The sequence below is a fragment of the Taudactylus pleione genome, unplaced genomic scaffold, assembly GCF_031769625.1.
Source record: "Taudactylus pleione unplaced genomic scaffold, aTauple2 ptg000093l, whole genome shotgun sequence".
In the NCBI taxonomy this organism is placed as follows: domain Eukaryota; kingdom Metazoa; phylum Chordata; class Amphibia; order Anura; family Myobatrachidae; genus Taudactylus; species Taudactylus pleione.
Genome location: NW_028284495.1, coordinates 10,531,254 through 10,551,876, shown reverse-complemented (window position 1 = coordinate 10,551,876; position 20,623 = coordinate 10,531,254). Strand labels below are relative to the sequence as shown.

The 20,623-nt window shown below is 43.2% G+C and overlaps 1 protein-coding gene across 1 annotated transcript in view; it reads right to left on the bottom strand.

The window, feature by feature from the left end:
* PRKDC (protein kinase, DNA-activated, catalytic subunit) overlaps positions 1-20,623 on the bottom strand; it is a 418,309-nt gene that overhangs the window by 214,099 nt on the left and 183,587 nt on the right. Inside the window, exons 39-40 of the mRNA XM_088469547.1 lie at positions 15,588-15,755; positions 12,656-12,783 (exon numbers count right to left, since the gene is read on the bottom strand). Coding sequence (XP_088325673.1) covers positions 12,656-12,783; positions 15,588-15,755 — 296 coding nt within the window. The remainder of the gene's footprint in view (positions 1-12,655; positions 12,784-15,587; positions 15,756-20,623) is intronic.

The following is a 20,623-nucleotide window of genomic DNA, read 5'->3' as shown; positions in this document are numbered from 1 at the left end:
GATCTAGACTTTTATTTTAAGGGGGCAGTGTTAGAAATAATCCTGGCTCATGACTCCTCCCACTTCCAGTCCAGCCCCCTCCAAATTTTCTTGAACATTTATCTAGGAGTATCCTCTATTAGCACATTCACAAGGACTAAACATTATTTCTGTTTTCAAATGTAACTAATCCACATTAATACTTATTTCTTATCAGTCCTACAGTGCATGAGCTGGTTCCTTGTGGGACGTATTCAACTATCTTACATGACCACATGTCTTTTGTGACCACATCTACCTACCTAGCATGAATAGTACTGGGGTAAGCACAAGCTGCTCATACAAAGGAAAAATACACCCCATGCTGACCCACATACAAAGTGCACATAAAGATACACAGACACATAGGGGCAGAAGCAATTACACATGAACGGCTTTGCAATGTGTCTGTTGCTCATTTCTGCTCACAGCCCAAGGAGGTGTGAGCAGAATGAGTGTAGAACTTCTTACCGTAACTACTCTTATGTGTGCAGCACAAATGCACGTAATTGAATTGGCCCCAAAAGCATACAACACCCTCAACATACATGTATACACAAAGGACTTTCATTCCTACTCTATGTACCCCACGATATAAAATGTGTTTGTGGGGAAAGGGGGGAGGGGAGGCACAATACAAAATGTGGAGGCTGGCCTAGAGGTGTGAAAGGGCTTAGACCAGCTCAACTTAAGACTTGAGTATTAAAGAAACCATACAAAACAGAACATTTACATTCTTGTCCATTGTGTACATTTTATTAAAAGAACACCTTGACATATTCTACTGTGATACAACATATGACATATACAGAAATTGAGATATATATATAATTTTTTTTTTTTAACGACTCCCAAGTCACTGACACTTTCATACAATGCAGCAATGCTTAATTCTTTATTTACTGAGTACAGTCATTTAGTGATATATTACAATTTGAAAAGTTATCTGTGACCTCAGAGATAGATAGATATTAAAAAGGGAGAGAGATCTATTATACCTTTGTTGGAAAAGTTGCACAGCTAACACAATCCAGACCATGCTGTCTCACTCCACTGATCTCCATCTTGTATATTGTTAGGACATGCTTGACATGTCTCAAAGTAACAATTGCAGGTTACGTTCAGCTACACTTGACTTACTGGATGCTGTGAACACTAAGAGCCATATTCAATTAGAGGCGAAGTTTTCGCCTGTCCGACTGTTCGCTTCATTCGCCTGTTTCAGAGGCGAATTTATTCCGTGCTCGTCCTCGCTTTTCGCCTAATTCAATTGCAAAACAGGCGAACACGGAAACAGGCGAATACGGAACAGGTGAAAAGTATTGAAAGAACTGGGGAAATCAGTCTGTACCCCAGAAAAAGATGCACTAACATAGGGAATCAGTATAAATGTGTACTAATAACCCTAATAAAGCTATTTTGTGTACTTAAGTTGTGTAAATTGCTTGCTATTAGCGTTTTTGTAAAAGTGGTGAAGAATGGCATAAAGCTGTAGTTTTTGGTGAAAATAAGAATTCCTGTCAAATTTGGGGTGCTTGAAAATGGGTGCAAGCATGTTTTTATGTCTCTAAAGTGAACTTTTAAAAAACGTGAAAAATCCACCTGCTGCATGCACCTGCAATCCCAAACACCCCTGACCCATACTTGTGGACCCCCAAGAAGTCTTTTTCGCTACTTTTAATGTTTATCCCCCCACTTTTTAAATTTACACCCCAAAAATGATATGTCTTTTTTGGGGTGTTCTTAGGTTTTAGTTTCTGTTTTTTTTGCGTATTTGTCCTTTGGGGGGCTGTCCCAAGGGGTCTGAGTTGTTTCCCCACGTTTGCACCCCAAAATAAAGATTTTGCATTTCTTTTCACCAGCTATTGATTGGAGAATCATTTTTGGAGAATTGTTTCCACTTAGGCGAAATTGTCCTGGAATTGAATTTGGCGAATTTTTTTTTAGGCGAATTTTTCACAAAAAAACAGGCGAATATGGCTTTTCGCCTCTAATTGAATTCCCCTCTTTAACTACATCTCCCAGCATGCTCTGTTTTACACGGCTGGGAGATCATGTGACTCTTTCAGCCAATCGCTGTCCACTTCCTGTTCCCGGGGACACATGCGGTAGGGGATGTATCATAGTGACAGTTGATGTGGCTGGCTGGCCCGGCAGGGGACTGCACAGCATAAGTAATGGTGCATACACACACAACGATTTTTTGAACGATCGTTAAACGATAATCGTTTGGAAAAACGTCAAGTTTCTGGAGTCAAACGATGAACGATTATTGTTCATGCGCGTTCACGTTTGTAGTTCAGTCAGACTTGTCAACTCAACGATTTTCATTAAGTTAATATGCAAAAATCGTTTGTAGTTCAAAAAAATCGTTCATTACACTTTAAAAAAATCTGACAGATAATAATGTATGCAGCTTTAGAAGTCGTGACTGTATTTCAGGGAAGACTATCGACCCACCCTTGATCCATCCCTGGATAGAATGAGCTTTTGCGCATGTGCAGAAGCTCATTTTGACCACTGCCTGATCGGAGCTGAGCTCCGATCATGGTAGCTGCTGCTGTCCCAGTGCTACGCTGGCCCTAGGCTTGGGAATCGGGATGCCCCTAGGCACTCCAGATGCCCCTAGGCATTTGCCTGCAATGCCTAGGGCCGGTTCTGTGTAAGACAGTAGAGTAGTTCAATAAATGCAATATATGATTTCACTCATGTATTCTCCAGTAATTAATGTACAATGCTACTAATCCTCAACCCTGCTGTACCAACATTACTTTGGTACTCCTCACCTATCCTGACCTGTATCACTACAAACATTATTAGTATCAAATTATGTGTTACTTATGTTGGCCATATACCTTGAGATAAAACTCACCAGCAGACAGACACACCAATTATGTGACATTGCCATACACTGTCATATAATTGGTTTTGACAACAAAGATACTAATGTAGCATGTCTAGATCACTATAAGCAACTCTGTATGTGGCTATGATACAATTTGACGCACAATTCAGGAAGTACAAGAATTTGGGGATAATTACCCATGGTGGGGAATCTAAGTTGTGCCAATCGTCTTACAACATATAGCACAAAAAAAATCTGTTTTATACATTTTTATTTTAAAGCTGGAATCGGGACATTGCTACCAACTGCACTCTCTCTGACTCCACAGCAGTGTTACGCAGACTGTGCTTCTATTCTTGTGACTAATGGCGCATACACACGTAGCGATCAGCTAGCAATACGATATTGCTGGTTGATCATCCTGCACCCTTCCCTGGTGTGCTGGGTGATCAATATCGATCATCCAGCACACCACCTACTCACAGACGACAATAGCGACCCGTGATCAACGGCTAGTGGACTCCCTAGTGGAGTCGATAGAATGAAGTGGCTAGTTGTGCATACTGTATACAGTGGACAGATTTTTTTCTTTTTAGACAAATCAAAACTGTGACTTTTGTTTATTGCCCATGATTATTATATTCAGGGTGATCGTGAGGACATCCTGTCCATTGCTACTGTATTTAGTTCCACTATATAGATGTTTAAAGGTCCAGAGCCCATTATTCCTACTCCACATTAACCTCCTACTTAGATCAGTTTACTTTGGCCACTATCCACCTCTCATCAATAATATTTACATTCTTCTGTTACATTAGAAGAGATTGAGGATGCTATCAAATCCTGCACTATTAGTAAGGCCCCAGGTATAAATGGTCTCCCCTTTGAATTATATAAGACCCATTTGACCCCAAGCTGTTAGAAGTCTTTGAGGCCCTGCTGGAGGTTGGCTCTCTCCTTCCCTCTATGGCCAAGGCCACGATTGTGGTGATTCCGAAGCCAGGCAAGGATCCGCTTTACCCTGACTCCTATTGTTTCATCTCATTACTATCCATTGATATTAAAATCTTGGCAAAACTTATGGCTCTCCGGCTTAACAAAGTTTTACTTGAAATTGTTCATCCCAACCAAACGGGATTTATGCAGAGGAGATCTGCTGCCATCTTAGAAGACTATTTACCTACCTACAGGTGGGTGGTGAGAAGATGGATGATGCGGTGGTTGTCTCCCTTGACGTGGTTCGCGCTTTTGATTTGGTGGAGAGGCCCTTTCTCTGGGAGTTGCTTTCTAGATTTGGTGTGGAGCCCAGATTCCTGGCTTGTATTAAGCTGCTATATTCCTGACTGGCTGCCCGAAATAGTGTGAATGGATTTGTTACCGAGACTTTCCTATAAGAGAAGTGGGCTAGATAGGGTTGCCCCCTGTCTCCTTTACTATTTGCCTTGGCTATAGAGCCATAGGCTTGTGCCTTTTCAATGATTTCTGTTTTTAATATTGTGGGTAAAAAGGAAAAATATGGCTTATATGCTGATGACATGATTTTGTTTCTAGTGCATATGAGGAATTACTTGCCTGCCCTCTTTGAGCTGGCAGATGGTTACGGGCTATACTTTGGGATACGCATTAATTGGGATAAGTCTGTGGTTTACGCTCCCCTCCCTAGCACTCCCCAACCTCCAGCACATGATCTCCCCCTTAGTAGGTGTACACAATATAAATACCTTGGTATACAGATCCTGGCTGAGTTTATTTAATTAAAGTTTAGCCCATGTGTAAAGATTAAATCCCATGTGTGGTGGAGGCTTCCCTTCTCAGTCACAGGTCGTGGTAATCTTATAAAGATGATAATTCAGCCCACATTCTTATATGTACTGCAAAACTCAACCGTGTACGTTACTCTATACCAGTTTACCACAATTGCTAGCTGTATTAACTCTTTTGTATTGGGAATAGACGAGCGCATATAGCCTATAAAACCCTTTGTCAGCCTTCGAGGAGAGGGAGGTCTAGCCCTGCCCGATTTGCACCTGTATTATCTTGAAGCTCAGTTGAAAGATTGTATTACCCTGTTGGAACAGGGAGACCCCTGCCCTGGCTCTCCTTGAGAAGGCTGGTTTGGATTTGACCCCTTTACAATTTTTGTTGGCTCAGACACCACTTTCCAATTGCCTGCCTTTACTGCAACGGGCTCGTAGAGTCTAGCTATCTGCGGAAATGTTTTGAGGGTACACAAGATTGATCTCCGCTTTGGAATAATTCAACCTTTCCAGAAGTCTGTGGGCTTGAGGGTAGCTCATTGTGGTTGCCCTATGGAGTGGCTGCAACTAGTCAAATGCATCACAATGGGATTCTTCAATCATTTGCATATTTATCCTCCACTTATGCTCTTCCAGCACACATTTTATAGATACGGTACATATAGCTCCGGCATGCTCTCTGTGCACAGTGGAGGGGGTTGCTCCTGTGCTTTAGGAAACTCTGGTTAGACTCTTGGTCTGTTCCTTAGGCCACTCCTCTCTGTTGTCATTTCGTGGGGCAGAGGGTCTGGCAGACTTAGATCTCATTGGGATGTAGACTTGGAAATATCATCCGATGATGATTGAAAATGTATTCTGGGCTCACCCATGGGATTTCACAGCATATGCCAGATATCAGCCGAATCAACTCAATATTTTTTTCACTGGGTCTAACGGACCCAGATTAGACTGAGTTTGGTGGGTTATCTTCAGACCCTTGCCCTAAGTGCGCTACCCCCTCAGCTGATTTCTAGTATTGTCTATGGATTTTTCCTCAAATATCTTCCATTAGGGTGGTTGCTTGTATACAGAATACAGGCACCTCGAATTTGCCTCTTTGCCCTCGACTAGGATGATTCCCTCACTGTCCCTTTATGATTATATGTGAATAATCTTTTAACAGTAGCCCGGGTGTGTATTGCTTGAACATGGATGGCTTCCGATCCTCCCTCCTAGGTGGTTCTACTCAATGTAACAGTTTCTCATGAGCATTTTATGTACCAAAAACGAAAGTGCCTCTTAAATTTTGATAAAGACTGGACTCTCTGGCAGGAATCCAGTTATGCACTTGCTACTACTCCTGATAATTGATGCTTCAAGGTCTTTTTATTGCCGTGACTCCGCCAGTCCGCACCTCGTCTTCTGTTATTGCTGCTGTTTGACTGTTACTACTAATTATTGCCCGGTGTTAAGCTGGGTACACACTGGAACGATGTCGGGCTGATTTGCCGTTTCATAATGCCAAATTGCCTACATCGCTCACTGTGTACAGGCGATTGCACGTTACCGTGGTCGCTAGCAACAGTCGCTATGTTTGATGTGCTGCACATCAAACCTGACGACATCGCTAGTGACCTGTAGTAAGTTAATGAAGGACGGATCATTCCGTCGTTCATTAACTCATTCAAGTGTGGACAGGCAATCCCCTTTCAAGAGCTTCATCCAGTGTGTACCCAGCTTCAGATAACCTCCTTGTTAAACTTTGCTGCTCTGGTCATACACCTGCGTTGGTATATGTGGTTGTACACTTGTCACTCTACTTTTTAATATGGTATTATGCTCATATATTTTGTAAGTATAATTTTTTTGTCTTTTTTGTTGTTTCTTTTTTTTCTGCTTTAATGTTTTGTTTATTGAAAGGTTTTCAATAAAAATACTTAATTTAACAAAAAAAATGCAGGACCTTTGTTGCAAGTTTTTAACGGTGTAAATGAAGCTTAACATTGAAAATTCTTTTCCAGAATAAAAAAAAGCTGATTTAAAATGAAATCACATCAAATGCTAAAGGTAATATGTAAAGGGCACAACTCACTGTGGAAAACCATGGGTGGGTAAAATAACTGCTGTTTAAAGTTAAAAGTAGTAATATTTACTCACCCACAGGAACAATCTTATTATGTACACTGTTTGCTCCACAAAAAGAGTAATGCAAATTTGAATGTGTAAAGTTAGAATTCATATCCACTGGCACTTATTACATACCTTTTAATAATTCTTAGTAAATGTTGTTTTTAAACTCTAATATTACACATATAAAACAGGCCTGACACTAGAAAAAGGGATATTAGTCAACTTACTGTTGAATCCTTTTCTCTGAAGTAGGCTGGGGAACACTAAACCATGGAATTGTAGGTTGGGGCTGGAGCGGACACAATGTAACTATAGCTTTAAATCCTAAACTCCTGCCCCCTGCAATCCCATCATGCCAGTATTTCTTTAAAAGGAAAGGATTCAATGGTAAGTTGTCTAAAAATCCTATTTTCTATTTCAGCAAGGCTGGGGAACACTGGACCATGGGACGTTCAACAGCCACCCCCAGGGAAGGGAACGCTCAGGCTGCCTGACCGGAGAACTTTACACCCAAAGTGGGTGCCGCCAGAGGCAAAAACCTGAAACTGTAAAAACGAGCAAACATGTGGACAGAGGACCAGGTAGCTGCAAGACAGACCTGTTCCACCAAGGTCCCGTGTTGCACTGCCCAGGATGTCTCTACTGCCTTGCACTAGAATAAGCTTGAGTGATGACCGAGAGGATCCAACGTGCAATGGTCTGCTTTGTAGCAGGCCAACCACGTATAATAGGATTTTTGGTCAACTTACTGTTGATACCTTTTCACTTAAGCAGGCTGGGGAACACTGGACAATAGGATTGTAGGTTGGGGCTGGAACTGACACCTAATGAAATGTAGCTTTAAATCCTAAACTCCTCCCCCTGCAATCCCACAATTCCAGTACTTCTTTAAAAAAGTCCGGAGAGAAGTAGCAGGAACCCAGTGAAACTGTTCAGAACAACCAAACAAACCAGTATGGGAAAAAAAAGACAGTCAAGAACCAAAACCTTGCACGACTGAGCGTGAGGAAAGGATCACAGTGGTCCCCAGCCTGCTTAAGAAAAAAGATTCAACGGTAAGTTGACCAAAAATCCTATTTTCTCTTACAGCATGGCTGGGGAACACTGGACAATGGGACGTACCAAAGCCGCCCCCAGGGGAGGGAACGCTCCGGCTGCCTGACCAGAGAACTGCACGCCCAAAGTGGGTGCCGCCGGAGGCAAAAAGTAGAAACACCTGAAACGCAAAAATGAGAAAACGTGTGGACAGGGGACCAGATAACTGAATGAAGGAAGTGGGCTGCTGGTCCCGCGTCCCCCTGGCCGAAGGCGTTGACACCCGGTCTGGTGGTGGTCGCCCTGCACCAGAAGAGGCATGAGTGATGACCGAGCGCATCCAACGCACAAGGGTCTGCTGAGTAGCCGACCAACCATGTGCGTCGAAAGAACCCGCAGAGAACAGTGTGGCGTACCAAGGATGACGTGTCCAAGGAAATTGGCAGGGCTCATTTCAACTTGCAGAGCCAGCTCATCCTAGTCGCCGAAGGATGAGGAACCAAAAAGACAACATCCTGGTAGAAGTAATAGGCCAAAACAAGTGTCGGCTGGAATGTAAAAACTGTCCAGAGAACCACACCATCCTCCTGGAAGAGGAGAAAAGGCGGCCTGGAAACCCTAAGCACAGAACCATGCCGAGTGAAGGCAATAGCCATAAGGAAGACCAGCTTTCAAGCAACTAACTGAAGATCAGCTGAATGTCCCTACTCCAATGCCGCCTGTGAGAGAGCAGATCGGTCTAGAGCAAGATTCCACGGCACCACTTGCAGATGAAACGGTGGCTGAATACACAGCAAACCTAGTAAAAAGGGTTTGGACCTTCAGAAGAAAGGCCAAACGCCACCAGAAATAAAGTGACCGGTCCAAAGTCTGTATAGTCACAAAATGAAGTAGGTAATCGGCCTCCAAAACCCCCAGAAGTAAGGCCAAGAAACGTGAGACGTGAAAACTTGTAATACACCCACCACAAGAGGCCGAGTTTCCCAACTTAAAGGAAAACGAGAGATGGAACCGGTGTCCAGACTCACACGGTACGGACCGACCACCAAGAGAGAAAAACAGTCAGCTATCCAACGCCTGGTTACCCAAGCCAGATCGGGAAGGAGGAAGGTACCTGTGTAGAGACAGTGGACCATGTTGCAGCAGGTCTGGGCGAAGTGGCAGACACCATCCAGGACATACAGACTGCTTGAGAAAGTCCCCACACCATGACAAGTGGAGCCAGCCTGGAGCCTCTAGGATTACCCGTACTCAGGAAGCCTCTACGCTGCAGGAGTCCCGTAGGTAACAGCGGGGTCGGCAGAACCGATGCACTAGCCGAAACTTCGACGTAACAGTCAAGGCATCCACTTACAACCCTGTGGAGCCTCGAAGACGTGTCGAGAGGCCATGAGATCCTCTCGCGTAAGACCTAGCATCTGAACGAACGGCAGGGAGACCACAGGATAGCAAGACCACTGCTCTGGGAGGAAGTCCGCTGTTCCATATCACACTACTGGTATCATCATCGCTAAGAGAGTCGGAACGAAAATCTCCACCCAGGAAAAAAAATTTGGGATGCCTCCACCAGCGCAGCCGCGCTCTTGGGTCTCCCGGATGACTTACATTTGCCACTACTGTACAGTTGTTTGACCGACTGCTAACCTGCTGGCCGGTGAGGATGGACAGGGCCCCCAAGAGAGCCAGAAAAAAATTAGTTAGGTGCTCGAGCCCATCAATCAGCCAGGCCGTTGCGGACGCAATATCGCTGACTCGCATCTATGGGCACCACAAGCCCATCCCGGAGGACCAAGGAACGGACCTAGAGGAGAATAATGGAAAACCATCCACTGATGGAGAGTGAGGAGTACTGTTGGAACAAACAAGCAACAAAGACGAGAGGGATGCCGAGCAACCCTTACAAAGGTTGGAGACTTAACCACTGGAACTCCCGCGACTGGACCCGGTCCACTGAATAATCTCTAAGTGGAGACTCTCATGCCCAACAACCGTATGCTCAGCAAGAGTGACAGACGAGGCACCAACAGAACCGGCGAGACCAAGTTGACTAAGGTCCGAGCACTGGTCCCCACAAGAGAAAACCCCGCTGGAGAGAAATGTTGAAGGCTACCCCAGAGCTGAAGGCGCCAACAAGGAAGCAGGGAAGGCCTTGCGAAGGTCAGGATATAGCATTGATCCGAAAGTATGTGAAACAAGCGATCTAGGAAGGTCCAGAACTGTGAAGCCCAAATATCCGTCATAAGTTGTGATACCTTCTATATGCAATATGCACGGCATCACCACCCTTAGTTTGTTGCAAAAACAAGGAGCCGGGGCTCCACCAAACGGTAGGGCCCAGCACAGACTGGGGGCAGATTCGATTGCAGACTGAGAAAGAAACACGACCTGCCGAAAACGGTGAAGGTACATGTTCAGGATGCCTAGCGAGCTTGTGTTAGCCCCTGTGCTGCAGGCTCTGATCATAGAGAGTCCACGTGAACGGAACTACCTACCCTGGGTGCTCAAAGCACGAAGATACAAGGTCGGCCGGAATGAGCCGTCCGGCATTCGAACCAGAAAGCATATAGAACCCCAGTTTCTGTGCCTGCAGCGTAACTGGAACAAAAATGACGGTCGAGAGGATTGGAACGATAGCACGGTCAATGTCATCATGCACCCCGCTTCCTGGGAAAGAGCAATGTTGAAGAACCAAAAGCAATGCCTTGGCAGCGGACCCCGAGGTCCATGATGGAACTATAGCAAATTATGCCTAGCACCCAGGTAGGTTCCTGAAGACGTCACGCAGTTGTTGCTGAACTGGAGCGTTCCTACCAAACGGAAAATATTGTAAGGAACAATCTGGTATGAATGCCAAAGGCTCTTTGAGCCCAAACGCCCGTAGCTGAAGTCCATCAGCTACCTGTGCGTCTAGCATGGCCTCCCACACAGAGTCCACCATGAAATTGTCCTGCCAATCTGGCAGGGATTCCCGGGGCCGACCATTGTAAAGTCCTGCGACACCACCTATATCAAGGCTGGTGGGGGGAATCGAACCCATAATACAGCGAGGCAGCAATGCTAACCATTACACCGTCTGGGCCGCACCTTATAACACAGGACAGCCAGTCCAATATACTTAGTGCACATTAGCAGTGTGACCTAATGCCTAGGCAGCTAATACAGAGTGACATAGGCAGTACTCTTGTAACACAAGATAGCCGGTCTGATATATTTAGAGGACATTAGCAGGGTGACCTAAAACATAGGCAGCTAATATAGTGTGACATAGGCAATACCAGTACATACATACATAGGCATACAAGTATTGTGACAGTACTTAGCCTTCCCTGAAGATGAGGAGGGGGGGGGGGGGGAGCCATCCTGTGAAGTGCAGGAGAATCTAGCAAGCCCTACAGATGGATGACGCCCTGTGCATCGCATTCCCTGCTGACGGCAGGGATTGTATTCAATGCTGCTACCGGAGGGGGAGTGCAGCGTTGTAATCTCCACCCCATCCATTTCCACGCTCCCCAGACCTGGAGTATTTCCCAGAGTCTGGGAAAACTCTGGTCAAGCCAGCTTCACCTGGGCAGCCTGTCAGTGCGCGCACAGCCCCTGCGTGCATGGGAGGGGAGCCGCCGTTAAACCCAGGCAAAATGGCGGCCGCCATCCGAGACAGCTCCCTCCGTCGGCACCATCTAACAGGGTGACCGCGGGCGCCGCTCCCTGGGCCCAGGCGGTCTCAAACGGAGACCGGAGTGCTGTGGGGGGTCCCCACTAAGCACTTGTGCCGGCCCGCAGTCCTCATCGAGCAGCCGCCGCACTCAGGCTGTGCCTTGACGCTGGCCTGGCGCTTATTCAAATATTTGCAAATGTATGTAACTAATACCTCTGAATTTCTATCATCATGTAGGATTCAAGCATTTTTGTTGATATTGCTGCAGTGTGCTGGAGAGAATCTTTTTTTCTCTGTGGTTCAGTGTAAACCCCGCCCTTTACAAGCACCTGTGCAATGTCATTAAGCTGATGTGAGCGACCACCATACTTTTTGTTTATTATACAGATGTGTCCTTACTAAGCTTTGCTAAAATCGCAAAGACCCCCTCTAATTTGCAACAAGGTGGATACAGTGTTGCGCCATGTTATCATTTGTTCATATGTGTGAGTTCTCTCAAAAGATTCCTATTTGCCTTTATTGAATATGCAAGTAAATTGTGAAAATTCTGATAAAATAGCTAAAACTAGCAAGAAGTACAGTAGCAGAATATAAGAATAACGTAGGAAAGAGCATTAAGACTACTCAACTATACTGTCTGTTCAAAGGACTTACAATGCAGCTAAACGTGGACAATCATGTTGTAGATATACAGTAATGAATGATATGATTTTCCAGTTTTAGCCACATTGTCCGTTTTATGGACACCGACTGTCAATGTTCGTAGCTAGTTTTTTGCTTAGATTAAGCTGTCTTTTTGATAATCTGTGTTATTTTTTGCTATGCTACTTTTGTGCAAATTTTCGCAAATGAACGTACTATGTTAAGTATAGAGCAGTAGACTGGCACTACTAAAATACACTCGTAAAACCTTAGCGCAACAATAGTGTCATTAAGAGAGGACACATCTCGCGCTAATCTATTGACTATATGTCGCACTGAGAGCAAAGGACGCATCTCTATCTCATCACTACCATTCAGCAAGTACAGTATTATATGAATTTAAATTCAGATAATGCTTGCTAAATGGAGTAGCCACTATTATAAAAAAAAAACTGAAGCAGTATTGAAATGGGACACATTGGGTCAATAATGTTGTGTGTAGAATAAATGATATTGCAGCAATGGTTAAAAAAGCAGTTATAAAATTCATAAAAGTAAACAAATATTCTAGTGTACTTTCTTAAGTATATTTACCTTTGAATAACTTTTATGAAACTGCTTTGAAACAATTCTTCCATAAAATGTTTGGTGTCCCGGCAAAGAATTACTGCCATGAGTTGTAGCAGCATTGGACTTTGAGACAACTCAAGAGCATCCAAGAACTAAAATAAAAAAAATGACACATTAAACAGCATTTTACATATCTATGAAAATTAATATCTAATGACATTGTATACGTTAGATCACAAGGCATACGTCATGCGAATCCGACAACCTTCCTGTCATTCCTTAATTTCCCATATTTGAAAACACTTTAATTATGTGTGTGACTACCCTGTCATTCCCTAATGATACAGATGTAGCACACTAGACAAATCTGCTGCCATGCACAACAATACTGCCACACATCTACCAACACCAATTGGCAATCAAACACGCAGATCGGCAGACATCCATGATTGGCGATCCATCGGGAAATCAGAGAAATTCAACATGTTAAAAATCCCTGACCCACGATTCAGGCCATTTTGTCGGAGAATCGAGATTATCAGACATTGTGAATTTCTCCATTGGCCCTACCCCGGCAGAACGGTGGATTGACCAGATACAGTCTAGATATATAAGCCCTATAAGTTGTCCAAATGATCACTTAAAGTGTGACAATTTTGTTAGTTACAAGTTAGTTATAGGGAAGTCGTTATAGAGCCCCATTATTTTTTATTGTGAAGCTCTAAGTCTCTGGAACAGGATTGGGGAGGTGGAGGTTTAGCACACTGACATTGTTGTGCCCCCTCACAAAGGGATTTGTTCTGTACTAAACAGACTGAAGATGATTTCACTATATCAGATGCACACAAATCTTGTTGTAGCTTTGTAATAGTGTATAGCAGCCAAGGCTGTCTAACTATGTGGATGATTTAGTTTTAGGGGCACATGCTGTAGTGTATTTATAAAATTATAAAAGACCTGATCTTCACCAGTTCTAAGCTGGTGCAAAGATGAGGGGCTGAATTTAACATTATGCAAAGCAAATGTTCTATCATTAGAAACAATCAACATACCATGCAAATAGGGTACTATTAAGGAGCATATTATATTTATAAATATTCTAGGGACAGACAAAAGACTATGGCCCTCATTCAGAGCCACTCACTAGCGGCAGTACGCTCGTTCTGAGCGATGTTCGCACATCTGCACATGCGTACGGTTTTTAGTACGCATGCGCGAACCAGTCAGTGCGGCCGAAAATCGTTTGTACGCTATATAGCGAGTGCCTGCTATTTTGAGTGACAGAATGAGGCGTATGTGGGTGGTAACAGGGGAAGGTGCTTGAAAACGGGGAGTGGAGATCCGTTCGCAGGCGTGCTTAAAGGTCAAAACGGGCGTTTTATGGGTGTGCATAATTAATATAGCAGCGTCATTGACCATGTCACTTGGTTTTTTTTAACTCAGAACTGCTCGCAAAATAGCGGTTGAAAAAACCAACCACAAGAATAGCGAGCAGCTCATATCCTGTTCGATGTACTCGATTAATCTAATAAATAGCGGACATGACGTATGGTGCGAGCGGCCAGGGGGCGTTTTTAAGAAATAAAAGAGCGTATGTTTTGCTCGCTCGTTCAGACTTAGAGGTGTGAACAGACTGCAAAGTGCGAACGGATCATTTGCATAGCCACCCCTTGTTTTTGAACGAACGAACGCAAATAGCGAATGGCTCTGAATGAGGGCCTATGTACTGTAAAGAAAGTTGCTCTAGATGGAACTGAACCGCAAAACATAAACCTCCAGGTGAATTAAAAAAAAAAAAAAAAAAAGGGTGGCAAATATTTGTGAGGTCCAATGAAGCAAAATACACATTTGGAATTAAGGGACAAATAGTACAGACAATGGCCTCCATCTTGAACTTCCGATCTTGAAAAGATTTGTTCAGTTTTTTCCATTATCTAGTGGAACTTGCTATTAGACTTCGCCTCTAATGAGATGGGAATAAAACCACAGTCCCCATTTTGAATCTGGATTAAGACCTCCTGGTCCACCAGTTTCTTAAATGATCTAGTTAAAAGTTACTTTTTTCTGTGATTCTGAGATGGAATGAGTTTAAAAGAAAAAAAACTAGGGTGAATTAATTCCAAATTATAACCTTCGTGGATTGTCTGTATCAACTAGCTCTTTGAGACCTTCTCTTTCCAATGGTGAGAAAAGGTGTTCAATGTTTTCTCTACCTTGTGTTTAGGTAAAAAGGTACACTTTAATGTTTTAATATACAGGAAAAACTAAGAATTTGGTCCCATACTATTTTAGACTCTTCAGTATCCTCAGTGTTCAAAGTTGCTCAAATATGGATTAAAAAAAAAATGGATTTAACATTGAGTACCAAGAAGCCTATTTTCTCCTGCATCCTATCTGGGGAATAATGGATATCATAATGACGTTTCAGACATGCCCCCTAAAAATGAAGAGTACCCTGAGCAATGGCGCAAAACGTTATGCACTAATTTGGCGTCTCTAGCTACAAAAATATCACATTTGCAACTTTATTGCAAGCTCTGTCCCTGCAAGGGATTTCTGATAAATCCCTGTGATATTTCCTAAATTCGCAAATTTAAGTGAAAATATCACACTACAACCGCATTTTAAAGGCAGATTGTAGTAAATAGGGCCCAAAATGTATCACTTTTTACCTTTATTTGCTAGTTTGCTTTTAGCCAATAGTATACTGGCTAAAAATGCACTCACCCAACTGTGAAGATTGACAGAAATACATGGTGCAGATGTCTCTTCCTTCTATAACATGTTACACTGTACGTTTGTACTTTTGTAAGTGTGGTATGACCTTATCTACCCATTTGTTATTTTTATACCACATCTAAACTGTATTCACAAAATAATTGTGAAGCATATTTATTGTCTACTGTAATGTTTGTTGATTTCAATAAAAACATTTAAAACATACAAATGCACTCACCTTTTTAATACTGTCCACATAATTATTGTACTTTAAGGTGCCCTTAGGAAACTCATCGGATTTCATTGGAAAATTAAATGCAACAAACTGTTCAAGTGCATTTTGTAACTCAGTTAATCTTTCTTCTTTCAGGTTGGTGAAGAAAGGGAGAATGATAAGAGCCTGACTCTAGAAAATACAGAATTAATAGTTAAATTATAAAGAGCACCATGCCAAATAAAAAAAGACATAATGCAGAATGAAGAAGGTAAAAAATTCTGGGCACAAATATGTCAGTACACGTAGTTAAGACATGAGATCTGACCACCTCGGTAGTGTCTCACTGATTCAGAGATGGACTATGCTATGACCCCTCATGTGTCTGTTGCCGGAGTCATGACTGCGTGGATATGCTAATATAAGTTTACCCTGGTGTAGTACCCTGCGTCTGAATGTGCAAGGACTGAGACACCCGCTTTCAAGGTGTCTGCACGCAGTAATACCGCCAGTGTTTCCTTAAACACCACCATTAGCGCACCATCAACACTTGCACGAGCTCTATGGAAGGTATAGTTTCTCCATCTGACCACGGCCTGCTATGGCTGCAGCTGTGCATCTATAAACGCAGCTGTTTTCATTGACACAACCACAACACACCCAGATGGACAATTTTTGCTTTCACTTCTAGCCAACTCCCAGTCACCGCCCAGGCAGTGCCATAGTAAGGTCCACACGGGCCTGGAGCTGAAATTGATGAAAGGCCTATTGTGTGCCGTCACGGGGGATGTGATCAGCACAGCGGAGGAGGAGGTGGGATGGCTAGTGATGTAGGGGAATATTCACACACACACACAATATATATATATATATATATATATATATATATATTCAAACTGCAGCCAGGCAGCACTCACTGTACAACATGGATTTCTATAGTCCCGGTGCCTTCCGAGAGAACCCCATCATGCGGAATCCACCATATACAGCACTGTCGGCGGAACTCAGGTAATAAAACTGCACTTGACACAGGTAGTAAACATATACACATTGGAATATTCTGTGTCAAGAGCTATTTAATTACCTGAGTGCTGCTGACAGTGGTGTATAATATATATATATATATATATATATAACTGGCAGAGGGAGCATACCTTTTATAGGCATTGCACTCAGCCTCCAGGACACGGATACCAGGTTCCTGAAGAGCGGCAGCCTGTCCCTGAATAGCAGCAGTAGCTGCTGCACAGCTCGGACACGATCACGGACACCAGCAGCCCCGCACCGCCTTCATGGAGCTGAGATAGTTGCTGGCGTTGGACATGATAGTAGCAGGAATGGCGGCATTCGTGTGACATCACGCAGTGCGGAAATGGAGCCCTATAACTGTGCGCAGTGCAGTGAGGACTTGTGAAGACTTCCACTGCTCCACAAGTATTATGCCTGGCGGCACTTGAACCGCCGGTGAGTGTGCAAGTGGGGGTTCAACATTGTGCTTTCAGTGGGTGGGTGCTGGGCTGCTACTTACCAGATTTTTTCCTGTCGCTGGCAGCCCATGGGCCGTGTGCGGCACACTCCAGTGGCCGGCTCCCCTAGGCAAATGCCTAATTGTAGCACCGGCCCTGTACAATATGTGTATATATAATATATATATATATATATATATATATATATATATATAAGCAGTCCAAAAGAACACAGCACTCGATGGGCTCTATCAAAATGTCAATCAGCCCTTTCGTCAGGACACACTTACAAAACGTTTTGTAAGTGTGTCCTGACGAAAGGGCTGATGCCCTGAAACGTAGACCAATAAAGACACTGCTATGTGAAATTTTGATAGAGCCCATCGAGTGCTGTGTTCTTTTGGACTGCTTGGATTATTAATCTACACTAGCACCTGGGCCAGTTGCGCAGTGAAGAGCGCTGAGTGCCGTCAGTTTTGGGACTAATATATATATATATATATATATATATATATATATATATATATATATATACACACACACATTTTTTTATATAATGTGTATACATATATATTCAATATATATATATATATATATATATGTATATATATAGTGTCAGTGTATATGTATATATACATATATAAAAACAGTATGCTGTATATACATATATATTATGTATATATATATATATTTTTTTTTTATATATATACAATCAGGTGCATAAATATTGGGACATTGACAGAATTTTCATATTTTGGCCTCTATTCACCACCACAATGGCTTTGAAATGAAACAAACAAGATGTGCTTTAACTGCTGACTTTCAGATTTAATTTGAGGGTAATTACATCCAAATCGGGTGAACGGTGTAGGAATTACATCAGTTTCAATATGTGCCTCCCACTTTTTAAGGGGCCAAAAGTAATGGGACTATCAACTCAAAAGCTATTTCATGGACAGGTGTGGGCTATTCCCTCGTTATTTCATTATCAATTAAGCAGGTAAAAGGTCTGGAGTTGATTCTAGGTGTGACATTTGCAATTGGAATCAGCTGCTGTCGACTCTCAATATGAGATCCAAAGAGCTGTCACTATCCGTGAAGCAAGCCATCATTAGGCTGAAAAATCAAAACAAACCCATCAGAGAGATAGCAAAAACATTAGGTGTGGCCAAATCAACTGTTTGGAACATTCTTAAAAAGAAAGAACGCACCGGAGAGCTCAGCAACACCAAAAGACCCGGAAGACCACGGAAAACAACTGTGGTGGATGACAGAAGAATTATTTCCCTGGTGAAGAAAAACCCCTTCACAACAGTTGGCCAAATCAAGAACACTCTCCAGGAGGTAGGTGTATATGTGTCAAAGTCAACAATCAAGAGAAGACTTCACAAGAGTGAAGATGACTTCACAAGATGTAAACCATTGGTGAGCCTCAAAAACAGGAAGACCAGATTAGAGTTTGCCAAACAACATCTAAAAAAACCATTACAGTTCTGGAACAACATCCTATGGACAGATGAGACAAAGATCAACTTGTACCAGAGTGATGGGAAGAGAAGAGTATGGAGAAGGAAAGGAACTGCTCATGATCCAAAACATACCACCTCATCAGTGAAGCATGGTGGTGGTAGTGTCATGGCGTGGGCATGTATGGCTGCCAATGGAACTGGTTCCCTTGTATTTATTGATGTGACTACTGACAAAAGCAGCAGAATGAATTCTGAAGTGTTTCGGGCAATATTATATGCTCATATTCAGTCAAATGCTTCAGAACTCATTGGACGGCGCTTCACAGTGCAGATGGACAATGACCCGAAGCATACTGCAAAAGCAACCAAAGAGTTTTTTAAGGCTAAAAAGTGGAATGTAATGCAATGGCTAAGTCAATCCCCTGACCTGAATCCGATTGAGCATGCATTTCACTTGATGAAGACAAAACTGAAGGGAAAATGCCCCAAGAACAAGCAGGAACTGAAGACATTTGCAGTAGGGGACTGGCAGAGCATCACCAGGGATGAAACCCAGCGTCTGGTGATGTCTATGCGTTCCAGACTTCAGGCTGTAATTGCCTGCAAAGGATTTGCAACAAAGTATTAAAAAGTGAAAGTTAGATTTAGGATTGTTTAGTTTGTCCCATTACTTTTGGCCCCTTAAAAAGTAGGAGGCACATATAGAAACCGTTGTAATTCCTACACCGTTCACCTGATTTGGATGTAATTACTCTCAAATTAAATCTGAAAGTCTGCAGTTAAAGCACATCTTGTTTGTTTCATTTCAAAGCCATTGTGGTGGTGAATAGAGGCCAAAATATGAAAATTCTGTCAATGTCCCAATATTTATGCACCTGACTGTACATACACATAATTATAATATATACACACTGTAAGTGTATATATATATATACATACACACACATATATGTTATATATATATATATATACATACATATATATATATATAAATATATATATACATACATACACATACACTCAGCCAGCCCCCTGCGTTACACAACTAATTTATACTACTACTACTACTATAAAGTGGCAGCCTGGCCAGCAGCAGGGCTGACAACAGTCACAAGCATCTCACCTCAGGAGACTCAGAAGATCAGACACCCCGCTGCTGTTGCCAGGCCGCCTTCATGGAGCTCCTTTGTGCTGCTGGTAGACATAGTCGCTGCTTGAGGATGCGGTAGTGGTGGCGGGTGGCTCCAATGTGATGTCACGCACAGGCGCCGCCGCTGCCGCCGAGTTGCTAGTGAAGCTCAGCCCTCCACTGCGCGCCGCCATCATGTTTATGCAGTGTACAGTATGCTGCTGGTGGCTTTACACATACATCGGCGCCGAGGAGGAGAGAGGGAGGAGAGAGGTAGGGGGGGTGCGCGGCCGAGTGGGGGGGCCGGATGGACACTGGCAGGCTGCTGTAGAAGGAAAAACAATGTCCTGTCTACAGCAGCACACATACATCAGATGTTTGTGGCCTATTGTGATGGTGGGCCTGGAGCTGAAGCTCCATCAGCCCCATTATTAATCCGGCCCTGCGCCCAGGAATGCCCTTTACTTTGCCACCCAATGTCTTTTGCCGTCTGTCCAATTGCAATAGTATCTTTATGCATACACTCTGTGTAACGCATGTGCACATGCACAGTTGCAAAATAATCGCCCAGCTATGTAATAATTGGCACTGCGTACAGATTGCATGCAACTCGGAATCAGGCCCTCAGACTCGTAAAGCATATTTCTGAGCATCAAAGATGGTCACTCAGGCTGCGGCCCAGCCACTTGGCCAGAGAGCCGAATGCCAGATTTGCTTTAGAGCAATTCAGATGACACACAGCTGCTCAATCCAATCACCACTTCTAGCATCTAGGATCCTGAAAGTGTGATGAAAAGATAATTCTATTCAGTTACTGGGCATCACAGTCATTTAGGGGTCACAGAAAAAACAATGTCTGGCCAGTTGCCTAGTAATACCTGCGATATCCCTACCCATTAAGAAGATTTTTTTGTGGTGTGATATGTTCTTTCAAAAAATAAAACAAGTCATTATTGCTATGTAGAAGCTTAAGTACAATTTGATGAAAAATGCTGT